The sequence below is a fragment of the Plutella xylostella genome, chromosome 21, assembly GCF_932276165.1.
Source record: "Plutella xylostella chromosome 21, ilPluXylo3.1, whole genome shotgun sequence".
NCBI classification, from domain to species: Eukaryota; Metazoa; Arthropoda; class Insecta; order Lepidoptera; family Plutellidae; genus Plutella; species Plutella xylostella.
The window spans coordinates 1,475,329-1,497,783 of NC_064001.1; the positions used below are offsets into that span (position 1 = coordinate 1,475,329).

The 22,455-nt window shown below is 39.2% G+C and overlaps 2 protein-coding genes and 1 non-coding gene across 3 annotated transcripts in view; 2 read left to right on the plus strand and 1 right to left on the minus strand.

Annotated features, from left to right (window-relative positions):
• Positions 1 to 1,155: 1,155 nt before the first annotated feature.
• On the plus strand, positions 1,156 to 3,231 carry LOC119691091. The gene has a single exon (XM_048628656.1). The coding sequence runs from the start codon at positions 1,156 to 1,158 to the stop codon at positions 3,229 to 3,231; it is 2,076 nt and encodes a 691-aa protein (XP_048484613.1).
• A 2,089-nt stretch (positions 3,232 to 5,320) lies between these two features.
• On the plus strand, positions 5,321 to 5,955 carry LOC105390342. The gene is made up of 2 exons (XR_007267507.1): positions 5,321 to 5,436; positions 5,547 to 5,955. It is a non-coding gene; the product is annotated as an uncharacterized LOC105390342 (transcript).
• Positions 5,956 to 8,054: 2,099 nt separating this feature from the next.
• Positions 8,055 to 22,455, minus strand: part of LOC105381036 — a 36,449-nt gene continuing 22,048 nt past the window's right edge. Inside the window, exons 2-3 of the mRNA XM_038115929.2 lie at positions 14,323 to 14,471; positions 8,055 to 9,011 (exon numbers count right to left, since the gene is read on the minus strand). Of these exons, the coding sequence (XP_037971857.2) occupies positions 8,808 to 9,011; positions 14,323 to 14,471 (353 nt within the window). The 3' untranslated portion in view covers positions 8,055 to 8,807. The remainder of the gene's footprint in view (positions 9,012 to 14,322; positions 14,472 to 22,455) is intronic.

Consider the following 22,455-nt stretch of genomic DNA (forward strand, 5'->3'; position numbering starts at 1 on the left):
GCGAACAGAAATAAAATTAGTTCTGATTATGTTCTGATATAGGAGATTAAATCTAGATTATAATGGTATAGGTAATATATGTGAGTCGTGGGAATAACGAGATACGACTTAAAAAAAACTATTAATTATTATTTTTGAACACTTTATTTTACATTTCATAAAGTAAATAGAAACAAGAGCATACAATTAAAAGAAATTCAGACAGTGAGGCTAATTCATCATCATCATCATGACGACCCATCACGTCCCCACTGTTGGGGCACGGGTCTCCTTCCAAAGGCTAATTGCCAAAAAGCAATTTCTTTCAGCCAACTCTTGATAGGTTGGGAAAACAATGACTTGTCATCATCATTATTTCGTCTAAAATCGCTGCAGGTGCGAGAAATTCTTCTTGGTATACTGCCTAAGATTTAAAGTATCATGTCATGTCCTCACACCTGTAATCAAAGAAAACTAAAGATTATATACTTTTCATCATGAGTATCACGACCCATCCCGTCCCCACTGCTGGGGCACGGGCCTCTCGGGAAAATATTTAATAAAATTACATGGAGTATATGGGTAAAATTATTCGTCATATTTGGCAACACTAACCTGTAGCCGCTGCAACTCGTTCTTCCACTTTTTCAAACGGAATTAAAGGCGCCTGAACATGTTATTCTTCCTGCATAAAAGCCAATATATATAGTACTACTTTTCTTGCATCACATTACAGCGCTTTTGGCATTATTTCACCCAGAAAATCACAAAACAAATTAAATAACGTAGCGTCAGCCTCTTCGCAGAAATTGACAACTCAAATAACGCACAGAGTATGAAATGTCGTTTGACAATGACGTCTCGTTAGTTGCACATTTTGACCACCGGAACAGATAAGATTGTGGCACTATAGGTACTTTACTTTTACTTGCCAGCTGAAACATAGAATAAGAAGGTAATCAATGACTATACAGAATGTTTTTTTTCACTTACCAAACCCTACATATAGATGAAACCACAAGAAGACACACCTCTCTGACCCAAGCAATAAAAGACAATTGCTCAAACCCGCCTTCCGAAACCAACCAAACATTATTCAGTTACCACCCTAAAGAAAAGTATAAAATAATAGAAACCAAGATAAGTGATGGAGACATAAAAGGTGCAACCCAACTTATGTTCTCCTATGACTCCGTCGCCCCAGACACCCCCGAGACGCTACAAGGCCTACAATCAAAGCACCCGCCACAGCCGCCTTCCGCCCAGCTCCCCGACGCCCCGGCCAGCGACTCCGCCCCGCTGCAGGTGCTCGGGACCGACGTGTACGGGGCCATCATGTCTTTCCGCTGCGGCTCCACCGGCGGACTGGACGGCCTAAGCCCCCAACACCTGAAGGACCTCCTCGCTAGCACCGGCCAGGCAGGAGAAACCCTGCTGAGCAATTTGACGGCACTTATCAACCTTATGCTAGCGGGGAAGGTCAACACATTAATTGCCCCCCTCATGTACGGCGCCAGACTCTGTGCCCTCAACAAAAAGGATGGGGGCATAAGACCCATCGCCGTTGGCTCCACCCTCAGACGTATAGCTTCCAAAGTCTGCTGCCGTCAAATTCTACCAAAGCTAAGCACCTACCTGCAACCCCTCCAACTCGGCTTCGGCTCCAAGGGAGGATGCGAGGCCGCAGTCCACGCACTGCGGACCTATATCGAACACGACGGTGGCGAGGTTGTCCTCAAAGTCGACATCAAAAACGCATTCAACTCAATAGACAGAGGTACATTCCTAACTGAAATAAAAGAACTCACACCAGAAATATATCCATACCTCTGGCAATGTTATTCATCCCCATCCAATCTCATCTACAATTCAAATCTCATCCACTCCGAAGTCGGCTGCCAACAAGGCGATCCGCTCGGCCCCGCCATCTTCAGCCTCGCCATCCACAAAACGATATCCTCCCTGAAGTCGAAGCTGAACATGTGGTACCTTGACGACGGCACTCTGGGAGGCGAGTCTGACACCGTGCTCGACGACCTCCGTACACTCACGGACAATATGAGGGAAATAGGCCTGGAACTCAACAGCTCTAAGTGCGAAATTTTCATCCCATCACATATATCCGAAGCAAGAAAATCGATAATCATCCAACGCTTCAACTCATTAGCCCCCAATATTAAAATACTAGACGAAACATCTCTGCGCCTCCTCGGAGCTCCCATCCATGAACAGTCAATTAACAACTTCATATCTGAAAAAATGAACTCTTTCACCAACAAAATCCCACACCTCCTCAAAATAAGTAAACACATGGCTTTTCAAATAATCCGGTACTCACTGTTTGTTCCCAACTTCACATACATACTAAGATGCAGCCCCATTTTCAAAAACAAAACAATCCTTTCAGACATAGACAACCTAATACAAAATTCACTCAGTAAAATATTAAACCTACCATTCAGAGACCGCGACTGGCTCCAGGCCTCTCTACCCATCCGTTTCGGCGGCATCGGTGTCAGAAAGGTGTCGGACGTAGCCCTACCCGCCTTCTTGTCTTCAACCCACAGCACACTGGCCTTGTATAATAAAATTATTCACCCATCCTTGGGTGTTTCTGAGGTCTCGTGCTGTGGTGAAGCCAAGGAGGCATGGCAATCGATCTGCCCTGGTGAGGCACTGCCCGAAAACCCGCACTCGCAGCGTCTGTGGGACGAGCCCAAATGCCTGTCTACAGGAAGGCACCTGCTCGAGACGAGCCCCAACAACACAGAGAGGGCAAGACTCCTGGCGACGGCAGAACGCGAGTCAGGCCTCTGGCTCCATGCCCTGCCCTCGCCGAATGTGGGAACCTTCCTCGACGACAGGTCTTTCCAGACGGCGATCGGCCTTCGGCTTGGCATGAAAATTGTCCAGCCCCATCACTGCCCGTGCGGAGCGGAGGTCAGCCAACTTGGCCACCATGGCCTCTCGTGCAGACGCAGTGCCGGCCGCCTGTCCCGCCACGCCGCACTGAACGACATCCTGCGCCGGGCCCTTGTGTCAGTCAACACCCCGGCGGTGCTGGAACCTGCCGGTGTCATCCGCGACGACGGAAAGAGGCCCGACGGGATGTCGCTCATTCCCTGGGCACACGGGAGGCCGCTAGTGTGGGATGCCACGTGCGTCGACACACTGGCGGCGTCACACGTCCCACACACATCCAGGGCGGCGGGAGCGGCGGCTGTTACTGCTGAAAACCTGAAACGGGAGTAATACAGGTCGCTCGACAGCACATACCTATTTCTCCCGTTTGGCGTCGAAACGATGGGGCCATGGGGTCCGGATGCCAAAAGTTTGGTTAAAGAGATCTCTTCCCGGCTCGCAGACGTCTCAGGGGACAAACGAGCCGGGGCGTACCTCCGCCAGCGCCTGAGTCTGGCGATCCAGCGGGGCAATGTCGCCAGCGTGTTGGGAACCCTCCCACAGGGACCAGGCTTAGAAGGTCTCTTCTACATATAGTTTTAGTTATGTACATAGGTTTAGTTTGTATAATATACAGGTAGTTTAGTTTGTAATTGTAAATTATATAAATTATGTATGTAGGTATGTATACAGGGTGTCCCAAAAGTCAACGTCATCCCTTAAAGGGCTGATAGGTCAGCTCATAAGAGGCCAGAATATCACAATATGACCTTAGTAAAAACTCGATAATTTTCGAGATATTGACACTTTAATAAATTTGCTGAAAATCGACACCTTGGATCAGTTTTTTGCGTGCCGCCGTACAAAAATCCATATTTTTAGTATTTGTTTGATGTTGCATCACCCTGTATAGCCCTACTATTGATCGCAGTCAAAAAAAATATCGAATAATGCTGTATGTTTAAAAAAAACACGGTTTTCAAAGTCATAAAAGGTAATCGTATTTTTTATAAACAACTTTGACTCTACATACTGTAAAAAAAATATACCACGCAAACCTGGCACCTTATTTAAAAAGATTGCTCATTTAATGCAGTTTCCAAAATGGCATAAAACGTTGCTATTGTTTCAATTAACAAAAAAGTTATTGCTATTTTAGTACAAAACGACCTCGATGTAAAATTGTTTGAAGGAAATTTATCTGACTAAATTTATTAAGGGTAAGTCATGTTGGAATGAGTAAAAGTAAAATAGGTGGTGTGGCCGGGAGTGGGAAAAGAGTCAACGTTGTCACAGTTAATAAAATAACGCATTTTGAGTATCTTTCTCGAAAAAAGTGGACTATAGCAACTCCACATTCCCCATAAATGTAGCGCATGGTAACGTACATACCTGAGTAGTGCTAATGTGTGATATTGTACAAGTAAAACGCTTACACATGTACATTGTACACCCAGAGTATCCAAAAAAGGGACAGATCAGTTTGTCATTAACATTACCTCTAATTACTTGTTATTTATTTTAAAGTTATTATTAAACAAAACCAAACTCTCAAAATTATGATTATGACCATTAATGAGTATTATTTTTTGCTGATTATGTACTTAATATAATAATTTTGAGAAATAAAAATAAAAGTCAATAATTTTTTTTTAATAAGGTGTAAAAAACGCAAAATACGTTTTATAATAGTTTGGTAAGTTTTTTCTTAGCTATTTTTGCGTCATCTATGTTTCCACGGCTGACCCCACCACCTATTTTACCTTTACTCATTCCAACATGACTTACCCTTAATAAATTTAGTCAGATAAATTTCCTTCAAACAATTTTACATCGAGGTCGTTTTGTACTAAAATAGCAATAACTTTTTTGTTAATTGAAACAATAGCAACGTTTCATACCATTTTGGAAACTGCATTAAATGAGCAATCTTTTCAAATAAGGTGCCAGGTTTGCGTGGTATATTTTTTTTACAGTATGTAGAGTCAAAGTTGTGTATAAAAAAATACGATTACCTTTTATGATTTTGAAAACCGTGTTTTTTTTAAACATACAGCATTACTCGATATTTTTTTTGACTGCGATCAATAGCAGGGCTATACAGGGTGATGCAACACCAAACAAATTCTAACAATATGGATTTTTGTACCGGCGGCACGCAAAAAACTGATCCAAGGTGTCGATTTTCAGCAAATTTATAAAAGTGTCAATATCTCGAAAATTATCGAGTTTTTACTGAGGTCATATTGTGATATTCTGGCCTCTCATGAGCTGACCTATCAGCCCTTTAAGGGATGACGTTGACTTTTGGGACATCCTGTATATTTAATTTTTATGCTTATAATTATTTACTGTGTAAATATTAATTAAACTGTGTATTCCTATACAGAGTAAAGAACATGTTGTCATTGTCATAATGACATTTGACATAATATTTGATTATTGTTGACGAATCCACCTGCGAACACCGGATTTTTATCAAAAACCCTGATATTTTAAGCTAAATTACTGTATAATTTGTGAATTTTAATTACTATTCAGTACAATTTTGCGCAGGTAATATTATAGCCGTTTCCGTCATCAAATTCCAAAGTTGTATGAATCAAATTGTCTTCTCAAATCTTTAAATATTTTCTTCTAATCTAAAGTCATTACTTACTTTTCAGAACAATGACGAAATTGCTGGAGTGGATATCGGTGCTGTCAGCGTTCTTCGCCGTCTGGTACTCCCTGGTCGGGGGCTACGTGAAGCATCCCTTCATCGAGCAGAACTTCCACTTAATATTAGTCTCCCCAATCATTTTACTAATGTTATTCGGAATCTACTCAGTAACGGTCATCCTGTACCGAGTTCTAACGTTCAACAATTGCGAGGAAGCGGCCAAGGAACTACAGGCTGAGATTAAGGAAGCTAAGCAGGACTTGTATGACCGAGGCCTGCGGTGGTGACTTGGAGGTATTTAAAAAAGTTAATCATTCCAGTTCAATTGTAAATATAGTAGATAATTATGTTTTCTACAAATAAATGTATGTAAGGCTGTAAGTTTGAATAAATATTTTTATTTAAGACCGTAATATGTATTCTTGATGCCTCAAATATTATAATATACTTATCCCTTAACAATAATGCCACCCCCAAAGCAGTGGTCATATTCAGAGGAGACTTGCACTTTACCATTTGATGATAGGAATTCAATTAGCCAAGTATTCCTTCATTAAGTCTCAGTTTTGTCTCCCAGCAATATTAGAATCCTTAGTAAGTATAATTAATTAAGTATACAAGGGTTCGCAGTCAGAAAAGTCTTTAGAAAGGCAATGAGATGCTTGTGCAGAATGCTCTGTAGTCTTTCACAATAATATGGAAGAAGGAAGGATAGAAGAAGAAAAAAACATTAAATGTTTTCAAATAATGTTTATTTTAAGCTACTTAAAAGTAAGTTTTAAATATAAATTTACAAGTATTTTCTAAAAAATATTTCATGTTCCAAACTTCCTCCGCCTTATCCAAAGTATTTTAGCAAAATTGTGTTGCAGAAGCTATGTGTCCATATAATAGTGGATTTAGAGGCATGGTTTTTATCAGTATCTTTAAAACAATACATGATTGCCACAAATATTCATGTAAGTACTTGATATTTGAGTAAATTATCTGTATAAAAATAATAATTCAGTTTTGATACTTTTTAAAAGACATCAAAATTTAATGCAACTTATTTAACTTAATAACAACCAGCAAAGTATTTATCACAATAATTATTAATGCTATACATTTCATAGAAGGATTTATGTATGTAAGTAGGTACTTTTTTGAACATAATGAATCATTAGGTAGGTAAGTATTTATCATTATTTTATTACAATATCAAATCAATGGCTTGAAAGCCAATTTGAGGAAAATATGAAATAAAACATGAACTTAGCAGGAGTTGGTTAGTTCAGAATAAAAATACAGAACAACTCTAGAAGAGGAGTCCTAAACAACATAATACTTGCTGTTCCCCTGCTGAACCCACATCAAGCTTTATAATGACTTTTTCCTATGAGGCAACATGATTATAACTTATGGATAGTTCCATGCACTTTCTAGAATTCTTCTTCATTCAAAGACTTTAGGATCTGAAAATTGAATTGATAAATAATCTTGCATTCACAACATGAACCTCCAACCATTGTCCTCACAACTCCTTTATTTCCCCTATGTCTACTGATAATAGGTATATCAATTAATAATATTATTTAGTTTCCTACCTATCTACAGTGTGATATACAGTGATCTGCAGGTACCTCAATTCCCTCAATCTCTTTTAAACGACTGTATTCATAGTTATTTAAAATGTGTGATGAAGTTATGATTTTATTGTCATTATCAGTTGTAAATACAGAAGGATCAACCAAGTTATAGCTATGAATACCACCATTTACAAACATTCAATAACTAAACATATCTATGGACTAAATACTGCTCTAATATTAGATTCTATGCTGCAATGATATCTTGAAGATTTAGGTCATAAGTTTAAAGCTAGATATTGAACAGTGTCTAACTATAGTTTAGTGAGCTGAAGAAGTGAAAACTTTGAAATTTTCTAACTTATTTAGGCGGTGGACGTTGACTTGATTAGTACCTGCGCAAGTCATTCGCCTATTATGTGTTAGGTGTAGAGTAATTTAGAGTTTACAAGCTAAAGTGTATTTACATAGCTAATTTAAATTACTAAGTACGTTAACTTTCATCAAGAACCTTTACTAATTTGATTCTGAGGCCCCTTAATCACACAGCTTAGCATCGTTCGTTAAATTATCAATTTCATATTAGTTTTGGCCCAGGCATGTCTTGGTCGACTGAAATAATTCCATCAAGACAATAACGATCGAGAGAAGAATATACTCCGCTATTTACTCCGTGTTGTCAGATTCGTAGAAGTGACACAAGCAGAAACAGGGTATTCTTGTATAGTGCCACAATCTTATCTGTTCCGGTGGCGACGTCGCTGTCATTGAATCCAGTGATGCCATCGATTAAATTTTGCCTATTTCTGGTTTAAACGACAACTCATTTCTGCTATTACCTATTTTTATAATTAGGTACATTCCTAAGTACGTCAGTTGACAATGACGTCTCGTTGTTGCACATTTTGACCACCGGAACAGATAAGATTGTGGCAGTATAGGTACCTACATAATAGTGACATACCTACCATGTCGGGTAAAATATACTTATGCCATTTCTGCTAAGCTGATTTTGCACACTAGGGTCCGAGTCTTTGGTATCTAAGCCTCAGTTAGCATAGTAGTTACCTATTTATATCGAGTATGTATAAATCTACCGGACACAGCACATTTAACACGGAAATTAATGAACCGAAAACGACAACGTCACACAAAACTACTGGGTTACTTAAAATTGGTCCGATAATTTTATTCATAATTCATGTTCTTTATCACGGTCTAGGAAATTAATGTTATTAATTTATATTACAAACATAAATAAGGCAGATGACACATTAAAATTATAAGGTACGGTTATATTAACAATCATTTATGTATAGGCCACATCAAAATTGTCCCTCAGTTAGTTGGTCAAACCAATGTCCAAATAATACCTTTCCATGCTTCGGCTCTACTCATCAGGTACGTATAGGCTTTTAATTCCCAAATATAGAACTACAGAATTAGTTTCTTGCATTCTTGTTCTGATTTACCTTCTGAAGCACTTCCTTTACTAATCTAGATCCATGTGCCGCAACTCTAGATCCTACCACCGATCACTCGTTTTTTCTAAACCTCTTCTCATTAGATCGCTGAAATTACATATTAGCACAGCCTGTGGCTATCAGAGACGCATCTTAAACCCTACAGCACCACCACCCAAACCTACAGCACCCAACACAAAACTAGACGCATCCGTCCTTAATTCCCAATGAATTTCATACAAGTCTAGCCACAGCGACGGCTAGTAGTGATATCCCCGCTTTGACTTCTGGCGAAGGTCCGAGGTGGGTGGCCGAGGAGTTTCCAGCCAGGATCAGGGCCCGCAGCCGCTGCCGCTCGCGGTACCTGGTGTCCTCCCCTGGAGGGTCCAGACACTCGAACTCGCAGCATCGCTCGCCCACCTTGAAGTTCTTGCAGAACTGTGGATGAGCGAAAGAGAGGGTTTCAATGGTTTTTTGGTATCTACAGGTTTTATCCCAATTAGGTAGGTAGTTACTATGTTAATTAATAATTACTATTACTAGGTATCTGTTTACGTAGAACAGAGTACTACTTTATTGATTTCACAGCACACAATACACTAGATATAACTCAATAGGCGGCCTTATTGACAAAAGTGTTCCCTTCCGAGCAAGCTTTGGGTGGAGAAATGATTTAATGTATAAATAAGGAAGGTGTAGAAATACTTTAGTAAACATTCACGTAGTTATGTGTAGTGTAAGTACCTAAGATTATCCTTCCAAAAGCCTAAATAAGTTTCAAACTTTTGAATGTTAAAACGAATTGTTTGAAAACAGCTACGTACACGCGATCAAATAATGATTTGAATAAAACCTACCGAATTGGGCTACGGTGACACAGAAACTCATATCAAACATTCAGCATTACTCTATTTTGGGCGTCGGTAAAAATACACGATAGACTAAAATATCTGAGACCGAAATATTGCATGTAGGTAGATAATAGATACTACGCGGTACTTAATTATTTATGCTAGCCACAGACGTCTATTATACGTATGTGATGCTAGCTAATTGTCCATATCTAGCATCGCAAATTGATGAGATCTACGATACATAGAATCTGATCCCTGAGAACCAGCCATATGGAGAAGGTTGCCTTTCGATCATCTTACAAAAACATTTTGTGTTAGTACGTAACGTAATTACTTTAGCGAAATCCCAATTTCGTTTTGTTTCTCTTTACAGAATACAGTTGGGCGCTTACAAGAACTAAGTAGGTAGGTTCTACATAAATACCGCCGTAATGAAATTTATAATTGGCTCATCAGGCAACTAGGAACCGGCAGATGTTGAAAAATTTTACGATTAGGAAAGAACGCTAGTACTGGCTCCGTGATTATGTAGATTTCATTTCATATTCAAATCCAACTCCCAACTCTACATAGCCAGTACAAGAGAATTCTTACACAGCTGTAGTCAGAAGCGGGGCGAGAAAATTGAATGCAACTTACACAAACTCGCGGAGAATCTATTAAGGTCAAACAAGCAGAAGCCAAGCCAAGCGAGTATTATTCATAAGGGACGGGATAAAAATACAAGCTTGCCTTTGCAAGAATCATGAAATCTCTATGGGCTAGTAGCTAAAAGTGTGTATTCATCTTACAGGATTATTCTTCTGGCACATTGCCAGTTTAGGGTAGTTTTCTGGGGGGAAATATGTATTATCTTCGGATGTTTTCGTTTCGTTGATGTGTTGCATAAGGGGGGAAGTGGGTGAAAAGGGAAGTTGTTCGTGAACTAGAGCATTGTTATTGTAAGCTTGGGTCAACTGGCGAGTTTCTGAGTTTTTACCCTAGACCGGAAAAAGGGACTGTAAGTTGTAAGTTTGTAAGTTGGGCCTAGGGTGTGTAAGTTATTCATTATTCAATATTATTTCCAATGACTGTTCTTATGTGATCGTAATCGGGTAAAACACAACTAATTCTTACTCAAACTGATAACGTTTACTTAGGTAGACCAGGTACGTTCATAGTTATTGAAACCTTTTCACAGACACAACCTACCAGCTACTCAAAGTGGCTCTATTCGCTAAACTCGCGTTTGTAATACGCGGAAATTTTCAGTTTGCCGAATTCGCCGTCCTAATTTAGAAGGTACCTAAGATATTTAATCCCGGGAGTATTACGACGTAGAAGTTCACACAAGCGCTGCATGTTGAGGCTCAGCCAGGCGAACACTAATCTCACTTTGAACCTGGGTATAAAGCGGCATAACCTAATGGTCAGGCGCGGATCCAGACCTCAAAATAGGTGATGGGCAAGTCCAAAAAACTGTTTTTGCCTCGCCTTGAGGTACTGATAGCTGTAAACATACAAACTTACAGTTTTTGAAAAATTTTACAGACAAAAGCCTCATAGGGCAAAAATTACAATACAACGTAAACAACTAGACTAAATTCGCATTTAAATGTTGCTGACTTTATAGGCAAAATAGTTTTTAAGATACCTATATAAAAGGGCATTTTTTTTAAAAACCTTCAGATTTCCTAAATTTTGACCCAAATACCTACTACAGAAGGCAAAAGTTTATATAAGTTTGGATGGATGTTTGTAAATCTTTTACGAGAAAACCGATGTAGATAACTGACATCCTGAACTTAAATTCAGGCTACTTTTTATTGAGGAATTACCAAAAGAAAACTTTTTTAGACGAAGCGAAGCAATCAGGAATTAAGACTAGTTACTAATTTAAGACAAGTTTACTATATATTTTTTTAGGGTTCCTTAGTAGGTGTATTAGGAGTAGGGTTTCGTTCCCGTGTTCCCGGGAATTCCCGTTCCCGGGAATCCCCGGGAAATATGTCATTCCCGAAACCGGGAAAAAAAATATCATTCCCGGGAATTCCCGGGTATTATTTTTCATCGATTCTATGCTATATTTTCATCTTTATTTATCTGTTTCTCCTACCTAAAACCAAAAAAAATATCGGCTTTTACATATGTGACCATAGAGTATGTAAAAGCTAACGGTAGTGTGATGCCTGTCATATTTTTTACCCGACTGCCGAAGCAGGAGGGTAATGTTTTGCGATTGTATGTATGTATGTATGTTTGTCTGTTTCTTTGTTCCCTCCTGTAGCCTAAACGGCTTGATAGATTTTGATGTATGAGGTATCGTTAGAAGCGTATAAATGGCGCAATGACGTTACATTAAAATGTACATAACGCCCTCTAGAGGACATAACGTGATGATCGAAAAAATAATATTTTTGCAACTATGCCGTGTGGGGTATCAAATGAATGGGCTTGATCTGCACATTCCAAAGATATGCATATTGTAGGTATTTAAATAACAACACCAAAATTATTGAAATAAAAAAATTTCATGAACTAAAACCCGACTAAAATTTCATAAAATTAAAACAACTAAAAAGTTACAAATAAAAAAATATAATTATAAACAGGGACTCCGGGGACCAACTTGACCGCCACACAAGGCCGTTTTTTAAGTAACATTCAGCTAAATGGTGAAACCTCTGGTGGTCCCCGCCCACGATACTTTCCATTAACATTGGGACTTGTTTTCACCTTTTTAGCGTGCAGTCGGGTTTTTGTTTGTTTATAATTATATATTTTTTATGTCCCGGTTTTGTGTCCGCGTTTGTTTTTATAAAATTACTAACGCAGAGAAAAAACTAAAATAAGAAGTAGGTTGAGCGATAAATCGCTGAATGAATTAATTTTTCTAAAACATTGCCTCAAGTGTACTTAATTTTGAATAATATTATTTTCAAACTGTTAATCATAATACCTTTGGTTTAATTTACAATCAAAAAAACAAATGATTTTGCATGTAAAACAAATCATTATAATTTTGGTTGTTAATTTATGTGACTGTTGCTTTTTTCTACCTATACGAATAATAAAAGTAAGAGTTATAAAAGTATATTTGATTTAATTGTTAGTGTTTTAATACCCGAAAATAGCAAAAACTAGCATTTAAAATAAATTCCCGTTTCCCGGGAATTCCCGGGAAATCTTGAAAAAAATTCCCGTTTCCCGGGAACAGAAAAAGGTCGGGAAAAATGAAACCCTAATTAGGAGTCATGTCTGTCCGTCTGTCCCGGCTCGTTCCCCGCCGTTTCTGCACCGATTGCCACGAAAATTGGTCGAGAGACTGATGTATATTGACAATCCAAAAATCATATTTAAAATTATCGAAAAATAATTATTTTTTCCTCCCCTTCCCATAAAGCGAAAAGTTTATTAAAGAAAAAATCGACTTATCCCATCGTGTAGGGTATCGTTAAAAAGGTTTCTTTAAATACAACAAAAACTACCCCCCTTAACTTTTGAAATACTATATCAATAATTCTGAAAAAAAAAATGTGCTGTGTACCTCCTAGTAAGTTCAACAAAAACTATAGCGGACTCTGTATCATACATAGATATTTTTATTTTAAGACCAACTTTATGACTTGCAGTTGCCCTAAGGCCTGGGTCTCCTATTTACGCCGTAGGTCGCGTCTAGCGTCACGCCGTAGGCCGCGTCACGATGCTCACTATAGAAATGTACTGATGCGGTCTCCCTCACACGCCGACGTTGGCGCGTAGACATAATGAGCATTGTGACGCGGCCTACGGCGGTGACACTTGACGCGGCCTACGGAGTAAATAGGAGACCCGGGCCTAACTAAATAGTAATGTATGGATTTTATTTTGTGTCAAGCGGTCTAAGAAAAGAATGAAAGATTGGTCTCTTAGGGCTACGGAACCCTTTCATGTGCGTGTCCGACACGTTCTTTGCCGGTTTTTTAAATATTTTATATTTTTATATTGTTTGGGATCCTTCACATAGTATACGTAAAACGTGCAAAATTTCAACTACTTATGGCTTATTTCCTACTATGCCTAACATTTTAGATACAAAAAATGTTTTTTTTAATTCTAGTTTTTAGCCAAACCTCAACGCGCAATCATTTAAAAAAAAGTGCCGCAAAATTTTGAATTAACTATAATATTATGTGAAGGATCCTACGTATAAATTGTTAATAACCCCAACAAATTTACGCAACTCGTATAATTTTGTTATAATTTTTTCCACAATCCCACTCGAGGAGGTCAAAATTAAGAAAATTAGAAAAAAAAAAGATCTGATGATTCTGTGTCATTTTCCAAAACAAAGGCTGTCTTTTAAATAACGAAACTACCTATTGACTATTCGAGATCAAACTAATCTCGTTGTGCCTATACTGCCCCATATGTAAATAGTGAGGTAAATAGTGACTTTGGCTGTAAGCGTAACACAGACTCTTGAAGACATGACAGAAAATTTTATACCTTTCCAGGAAATTATCTCATCATAACTATAAAACAAGCCATTTGATAAAATAACTAAATTATAAAATCCCATGGTTTGATATGGCAAGTCATTTAGGTGATGGGCATGCCCACCTTGCCCATATGGGTGGATCCGCGCCTGCTAATGGTAAACAGTATATTTATTTACATGCCTGCTATAAATACTTAGTGCTTTATTGTAAAATGGGTTTAGATATGCGCTGGTAAGAGTTCGATCGTAGTATGGCTGTTTCTAGTTCCTAAACCTAACTATACTAATATTATGAACTGTTATCGACGTCGATAACGAACCCGTGTAGTGGCTGCTGTGGGCGATTGCGTTCATCATATCCGACCATATCCTTCGTTCTAGCAACGCTCCTTACCACCTTAAAATAACCATACCGGTACCCCTTCCCCATACTCACATAAGGCGGGTCACAGTAGATAGCCTTGCACCACATGGGTTCAGAGTGGTAGCACACGCACAGTGAACACACGCCAGGGCCTGGCACGTAGAGCAGTCCGTGAGGGATGGACTTGCCTTCCCAGTCTGTGCACTCCTCCTCCACTGATGCTGGAATGAGACAGGTGATGGGTTAAAGAGAGATAGGTCACACACTCTACTGACGCTGGAATGAAACAGGTGATGGGTTAGATGTGTTGAAAGGACTCTCCAATCTTACGATGCGAACCTTCCATGCACCCTTAATGCATGGATAATCGCACTTCTAAAAACATCCATTGATGGTGGAAAGGTGAGGAAGAGAGAGATTCATATTATATGTCCATCAGTTATGCGGGTTAACCACTCACTGTAGGGATAGGGGGTTTGCCTCATGCATTCAAAGAGAAAACACTCCTCTGGTGTGAGAGTGAAGTAGTGTGGAAGAGTGCTTATAATTCTCTCTGAATAAGGTAGGCCCATATCACTATAGCGTAGAGAGTTTCATAAGCTTTTTAGGCCTTAAAATTGCAGTCAAAGGCCTTAGTTAAAAAAAATGCTGTTGAACTCAACAGTATAAAGGTTTAGTGTAGGGACCTATTCATCTGGTGGAATTTATACCTTGGTAAAGTGTCTTAGGTTCGTCGGTAGACGGTACAGAAAAGTAATTCTACCCGAAATGGCTGAAGCCACTTCAGACTACGTACCTTTTCGCCCTATATCTAATAACCAACGTTAAAAACACCCGATATTTAACACTAAAATTCGTAAGTATAACATTTGTACGGCTAATTCGATTTTGTTAAAATATATGGTAAAAACACTCGGGGTATATCACCTATATGAACAAAAAAGGCTACGCTACCACAGACACATATATACAGACACGTAAAAATGATTACATCCCTATTTATGTCTAGGGGTTAATAAATAAACTTGCTGTTCCCGCGAGCTTTGCTTCGCCTTGAAAAGTTTTCCCGCGGAAGTCCAGAAGGTCAGGTAAACCCATAGCAAATTTCGTTTAAATCGGTTCAGCCGTTTTGACGTGAAGACGTAACAAACATACACACTCACACACATTCCTACTCACGAACTTTCTCCTTTATAATATTACTAAGATTAGACCGTAATCACATAATCTGCGAGCGTATTTGTTAGCATACCCTAGTTACTGCCACCCCGCCACCTATGTTTAAATGTTTGCTAGCCTTTTGTTTGCGCTACACAGACAAAACAGCACAACAGTAAAATAAATACGCCGCACGAAATAATGGCATCAAATGTCCACAAAGTCTGATAAACCGTTTGTTTCTAGCAGCAAAATAATAGCGCTTTTCTAGTCTATGCTTTAAACGAAAAGTAATAGAGTTTCGTTCAAAATGAACTGTGGTTAGTTTGTAGTTTGCAAGCACTAAATCTAAGAGCTTAGTTTAATTAAGCATAACTTATGTATTGCACAGCAGAGCTAAGTACCTAAGTAGGTAGGTACCTAAGTAGTAGTAAGAGTAGTTGGTTTATTTCGTCTTCATTTGATTTTAAATCAGATTATGTCTTATCTTGAATGAAATAATAGTTTTTTTCATTATGAATTTAACGCTACATAAATACTTAACACCCCGTAAAAATAGAGCTAAAAATAAGCCACAGCATAACAGTCCACTTGCGGTCTACCCTACCACTACCAACCTATATACTTAACTTTAAACAATTTCTTCCAGTCAACATCAAAGTGAAATTCCCTGCCGCAGCAAAAATTACCATCCGCCGCACTGTGCCGGCAAAGTGCCAAGTGCTAATTGCTAAGGAGTTAAATCAATTTCTGACGTTTCTAAACGTACCCTACTATCCATAAAACATAGACTTCTCTAACGAAAAGCTACTAATAAGTATCACTTCTAGCTACGAAAGTATCAGTTCAAATTATGAATAGGTAAGTAGGTACTTATATTATTAGCATTTTATTATTAGCATAGAAACATGGCTATGGCTAGGAGTTAGGAATCCACATTTAACCTCTGGTATGATGGGCCATATGTTGGCCACGGCTCAGCCAGACCTGGCCACACACGGCTCAGGCCTGGCCACACATGGCCACACACGGCGGCAGTGGCCATTAGCCAGCCGGTGACTGATGGGGGCCGATTCAATTGTGTTTGCTTGTGATTTGTCGATGGCCGCAACGCGTTACTGCTGGGATCCCTGGGGGGTCACTCTATACTACGAAAAACGAGGTTTCGGAGCGCTGTTGCGCGGGCCACGACTCTATCTCGTTGTGTTAAACGTGCCGATTGCACGACAGCTCTCGTTCGTTCGTTTGGCGTCAGTATAGAGTAACCTTCCTGGTTCGTGTCGTGGTCCAGAGAATTGTGGTTGTTTTGGGACTGTATCTACCCGTATAAAGATTGACTGCGTTAAGCAATAAGGCCGCCCGTTGTGCTTGTTTTTGTTGTATTGTTTTGTATTTTGTTAACTGTTTTTGTATAAATATATATTTTTTAAATAAAAATTTTAAAATTTCACACACGGCCATCCGACCCCAAGCTAGGCAGAACCTGTTTTATGGGTATCGGACAACGGATATATCTACACAAATACATAGATAGATACATATTAAATACAAATATCAACACCCAAGACCCGAGTACAAATATCTGTGTTTAAACAAATATTTGCCCCAGCCGGGAATCGAACCCGGGACCTTCGGCATAGCAGTCAGGGCCACTAACTATACAGGGTGTTGCAAAAAGGGTATACTAAGCCGAAACCTACATTTTCGCGAATTTCCAAATTCTGATTTCAGTTTCGGGCTTAGATATAACATGCTGCACATGTAGGTTTCGACTTAGTATACCAATTTTGCAACATCCTGTATACTACGCCATTCGACCGTAATAATACAAAATGTTGATGGGCTGTGGAGACCCGCATAGCCACGATGAATATTTGTGGGGGTCTGGATGGAAAGATAGATGAAGTATGCGAGGTGTTTAACACAAGAGGAATGGATTTGCTATGTGTGAATGAGTCCAAGCGGAAAGGTAGGGGAATTACCACGCACGGAACCTTGACAGCCTATTGGTCAGGGGTTCCTGAATCTGAGCATGGCTGTCAAGGGGTTGGGATTGTCCTATCTGAACGCTGGAATAATTGTGTGAAAGAATACGAGTGCGTGAGCCCAAGACTTATCTGGATCCGGTTAAAAGTAGGTTTGACGAGATTGTTTGTTCTGGGGGTTTATGCCCCGGACACGTCAAAATCTGCACAGGAGATAGATGAGTTTTGGAAAAGTATGAATGTAGTGTTGGATGAATGCGATGAGAATGAAAGGGTTATTATGCTCGGTGATTTTAATAGTTGGGTAGGTGTGCAGCGTGATGGGTATGAAAGTGTATTGGGTAAGTTTGGTGACGTAAGAGTGAATGAGAATGGCAGGTATCTCCTGGATGTTTGCTTAGAAAGAAACCTTATAGTTTCTAATTCTATGTTCAGGCACAAGGAGATACATATGTATACATGGCAACGACAGAATGAAAGGAGCATAATAGACTTTGTAATTGTGGATGAAAGGTTACGCGTAAACGTTGCTGATACTCGAGTCTATCGGGGTGTTAATGTTGGAACGGACCATTTTCTGGTTGAAAGCCGGATTCGTGGTCTGTTTAATTATTGGCGACACCGACCTCGAGTATCAACAACAAATTTAGAGCGTATCAAAGTAGAAAAATTGCAAGATGATGTAGTAAGTGAGGAGTATAGAAGAAGTTTGAAAGATAATTTAGAGAGCACTATTGTCTTGGATGAAAACGATTTAGAAGAAAATTGGAAGCGCTTGAAAGATAGTTTAGTAAATACGGCGGTGAAAGTATGTGGAGTGAATAAAAGAAAGAAGAGTGGTAAGAGGGAGCTTACATGGTGGGATGATGAATGCAAAAAGGTAGTGAATGAAAAGAAAATGGCATGGTTGGATTTTTTGTCTAAAAAAGCCAACAACAGAATGCAAGGAAATCAGGGAATGGACGATGAAATGAAAGAGATTCGAGAAAAGTATGTTCTGCTAAAGAAAAAAGTAAAAGAAGTGATTGAAAGAAAGAAGAAGGCATTAAAAGATGAATATGACAGGAAATTCTCTGACAACTTTCGAGCGAACATTAAATTGTTCTGGAAGTTGGTAAGAAAGGCTCGAGGGAAGTCAGAGAATACAAATCTGGATGTGATAAGGGATGAAAATGGAGATGTTTTGAAAGATGAAAATAAAGTTCTTAAAAGATGGAAAGAATATTTTGAAAGTTTGTTTGAAAGCACAGATTGTAGAACTAGTAGTGATGTAGAGGTAGAAAATGAAAGAATAGTAGATGAGGAAAACAAGATAAGTATGAAAGAAATTATGGAAGCATTAAAAAGAATGAAAGTTGGTAAATCGGCCGGGTATGATAGGGTATCTTTAGAGATGCTAAGAGCGGGAGGTGGAGTGGCTGCAAGTGAGCTTTACCAACTCTTTAATGAGTGCTGGCGTTGCGGTACTGTGCCACGCGACTGGTGCAGAGCGGTCATAGTTCCTTTGTATAAAGGAAAAGGCTCGCTCCAGACCTGCAACAGTTACCGCGGCATCAGCCTCTTAAGTATAGTTGGTAAATTGTATGCAAAAATATTGATTGAAAGGGTAGTGAAAGAGACGGAAGAAAAGATCTGGGATGTGCAAGGTGGTTTTCGAAAGGGGATGGGATGTACGGATCAAGTCTTTTCTCTACGAAGCGTCACAGAAAAGGTCCTTGCAAAGCAGCAAAAGGTTTTTTGTGCCTTCGTAGATTTGGAAAAGGCTTATGATAGAGTGAGGAGGAATGATTTATGGGAGACACTGTCCGTTTATGGAGTGGACAGTCACCTGACGCGGGCGCTGGGGTCCCTTTATAGGGAGTCTAGCGCTTGTGTCAGGATAAACGGAGCCTACACGGACTGGTTTGATATCCACAGGGGTGTTAGACAGGGATGTGTGGCTTCGCCTTGGCTGTTTAATCTGTTTATGGATAGTTGTCTCAAGGATATGAAAGATGATGAAAGAGGTTTACGAATAGGAGAGTTACTTCTTAAGTGCTTGCTGTATGCTGACGATCAAGTCATACTTGCATCGTCGGTAGAACAGCTGCAACAACAAGTAACTCTCATGCATGAAAGTTTTAAAAGGAAAGGAATGAAAGTGAATGTTAGTAAGACGAAAGTGATGGTGTTTGAAAGAGATGAAGAGGTAACTGAATGTGAGATCACGATCGAGAACGAAAGAGTGGAGCAAGTGAATGAGTTTGTATATTTGGGTAGTCTGTTTACGAGGGATGGGAAATGTGAGGGGGATATTGAAAGAAGATTGAAAGCGGGAAATAAAGTGAATGGGGCCTTGCACTCTTTCATGGGGAGTCAAAGCGTGTCTCAAAAGGCTCGTTTGGCTGTTCATGGGGGAGTGTTGGTCCCTACGCTAATGTATGGAAGTGAAAGCTGGGTCTGGCAGAAGAAGAATGAAAGTAGGGTAAATGCTGTTGAGATGCGCTCTCTAAGAAGTATGTGTGGACTGAAACTGAATGATAGGATAAGGAATAGTATTATAAGAGAGCGAGCTGGAGTAAAAGAAGACGTAGTGACCAAAATTGAAAAAGGAATGTTGAGATGGTTTGGTCACATTGAAAGGATGGATGAAAGAAGACTGACGAAAGAAATTTACTGTGCAGAGATGAATGGTTGTGTCGGTAGAGGACGTCCTAGGCGAAAGTATGTCGACCAGATAGGCGACATACTCAAGAAGAGCCAAATTAGGAGTTTCCGAAACCGACGTGCGTGTATGAAGAGACTAATGAATGTTGAGGAAGCGAAAGAAGTATGTCAGGATCGTGGCACGTGGAGATCCATAGTCTCTGCCTACCCCTCTGGGAGACAGGCGTGAGTATATGTATGTATGTATGTATGTTGATGCAAATAATGAATATTTTATTGTAAAAATGAAATTGACACAGAAGGTGTACGAAGGTTGTTCGAATTACCATAAGTAGGTAAGGTGTTGTATGTGCCTACCTACCTAAATACTCGACATAATAACTTTCGCTTGGGCTGTGACATTCGCGTGCGTTTCCACTATAATAATAATATTACTAACTACTTACACTGGCACGACATCGAAACCCTTATTCCATCAAGTAAAATAAACTACGTAGGTATTACAAAGCATCTATTAATTTTAATGTTGAACAAGGAACTGCTAAACAGATAAAGATAAACTACACTCCTGTTAACATGTAACCTACCCTGCACCCAATCTTGATCTCTTATGACATCCATCCAAAGGTTGTCTGGCAGAGATGGCTTTAAGTTATAAGACCACCTTTCGTAATGAGGTTGCTACAACTTATTAATTTTATTAAGTATTCTGCTGGTACACAAATAAAGAGTATTCAATCTATCTATCTATCTCACATCTATCTATAAAATAATGGGTAACATGGAGGGGGGTCAGTATTAAGGGGGCTTATGTTCCGTGCACCAAATAGTTCTGGTAGAAAATCGAATTTAAAACCTGATTTTAAAATTGAGTGCTTATTACTTAGGTACAAGTAGGAACCTAATCTTCGTTCGTGATTCGTAACGAGACTACAACCCCCAATGGGCGCGTTTGAGAACCTCTTTAGGAAGATATACGACCTCCTCGCAGCCACGTCCATAAACTCTACAAAGATCTAGGCTAATATAACCTTACCGAAGTTAAAAACTTCCGACAGTGGCAAGAAATTAACTGGAAAGTTAACCGATTGTAACCTTTTACATAAGTGAAAGCAATCTTGAATCTCTCGATAGCCGATATATATTCCTATCGGTTAATCTGCTAATCTTATTTGCATGTTCCCTTAAGCAGTCTTATCTTATGTAGATGTAGACACAGAGAGGACGGTTACTTTGTCAGACTTTAGCTTTCCAAAAGCTCAGGCTTACTTTCAGATGACTAGAAGTCCGTCTCCTTGGCGGACTGCAGTTTTTCGACGACATTTTCGACGAAGGAGAAATCCTTGATATAATAGCGTTTCATGTTGTCATACAACGAGGTGGGAGGTTAGCGAAACTTCGTATGTCGTTGTATTCGTAGAACAGCTGTCCTTTCATCTTTGTCAAGCTATATAAGTACATCGTATCGTTTCAGCAAGGATGATTGCTGTGACGTTATGGAGACATTTTTAGAGATATTCATCTTATTGGTGATATCAACTTATTGTATGCATGAGTCGTATCCAATGAAATATAATTACTTGACACAGATTTGTGCGTGATGTCGGAAAATTGAGAGCGAAAACAGGAATCATATATAATATCATTGCTGAAACAATGTATAGTGTAACCTGCTCTATTTCACGACAGTTCTCCGAAACTTCGTATATCCTCTAGCTATAGCAGCCCCTCGCAGTCGAGACATGTCCGTTATTCTTCGTAAAGTAGAAAACTTACGTTGATGCGAGTGGCTACGTGCGGCTCATTTTTCATTCGCATTACGAACGTGACAAGAGAAGCCTTAGCTGTATGAACGAATATTGTAAAACATATTTTTTTACGTCACAAGCCAAAGCACCTATGTTAATATGTATGCCTAACATTAACATAGATACCTATCATACCATGGTTTGTTGAATTTCAGATAATCTATGTCGTAAGTTCCTACGTAATTTAAATAGATAGATAGATAGAGTACTCTTTATTTGTATACTTACCAAGAAGTTATAAACAATTATACATAACAACATATTGGGTGCAGGCTGCAGGGTACGTGTTAACTAGGGTACAAAAGGCGGTTTTATCGCTTATAGGGATCTTTACCAGACAACCTTTGGATGGATGGACTAAAAGAGACATAAATAAACAATTTCATTCTTAACTTTAGAACAAGGCAACGGAAAACGGCATGAGGCAGGATTCTAGAAAATGCAGTTCATTGAGATGCAAGTAATTTTTATATTCAATTAGCTTCACCAGGCGTTGCAGAGTAAAAAGAACTTTGTTTCTCAATTTTAAAGTAGTTTTTAAAATGAAGCCGGAATGGGTTGTTTGTTCTTGTAACTTAATAAGTAGAAGCAAACTATTAATTAATTCA

Excerpts from the sequence above, each read along its gene's own strand:
- LOC119691091 (XM_048628656.1), top strand. The coding sequence starts at position 1,156 with ATGTTCTCCTATGACTCCGTCGCCCCAGACACCCCCGAGACGCTACAA.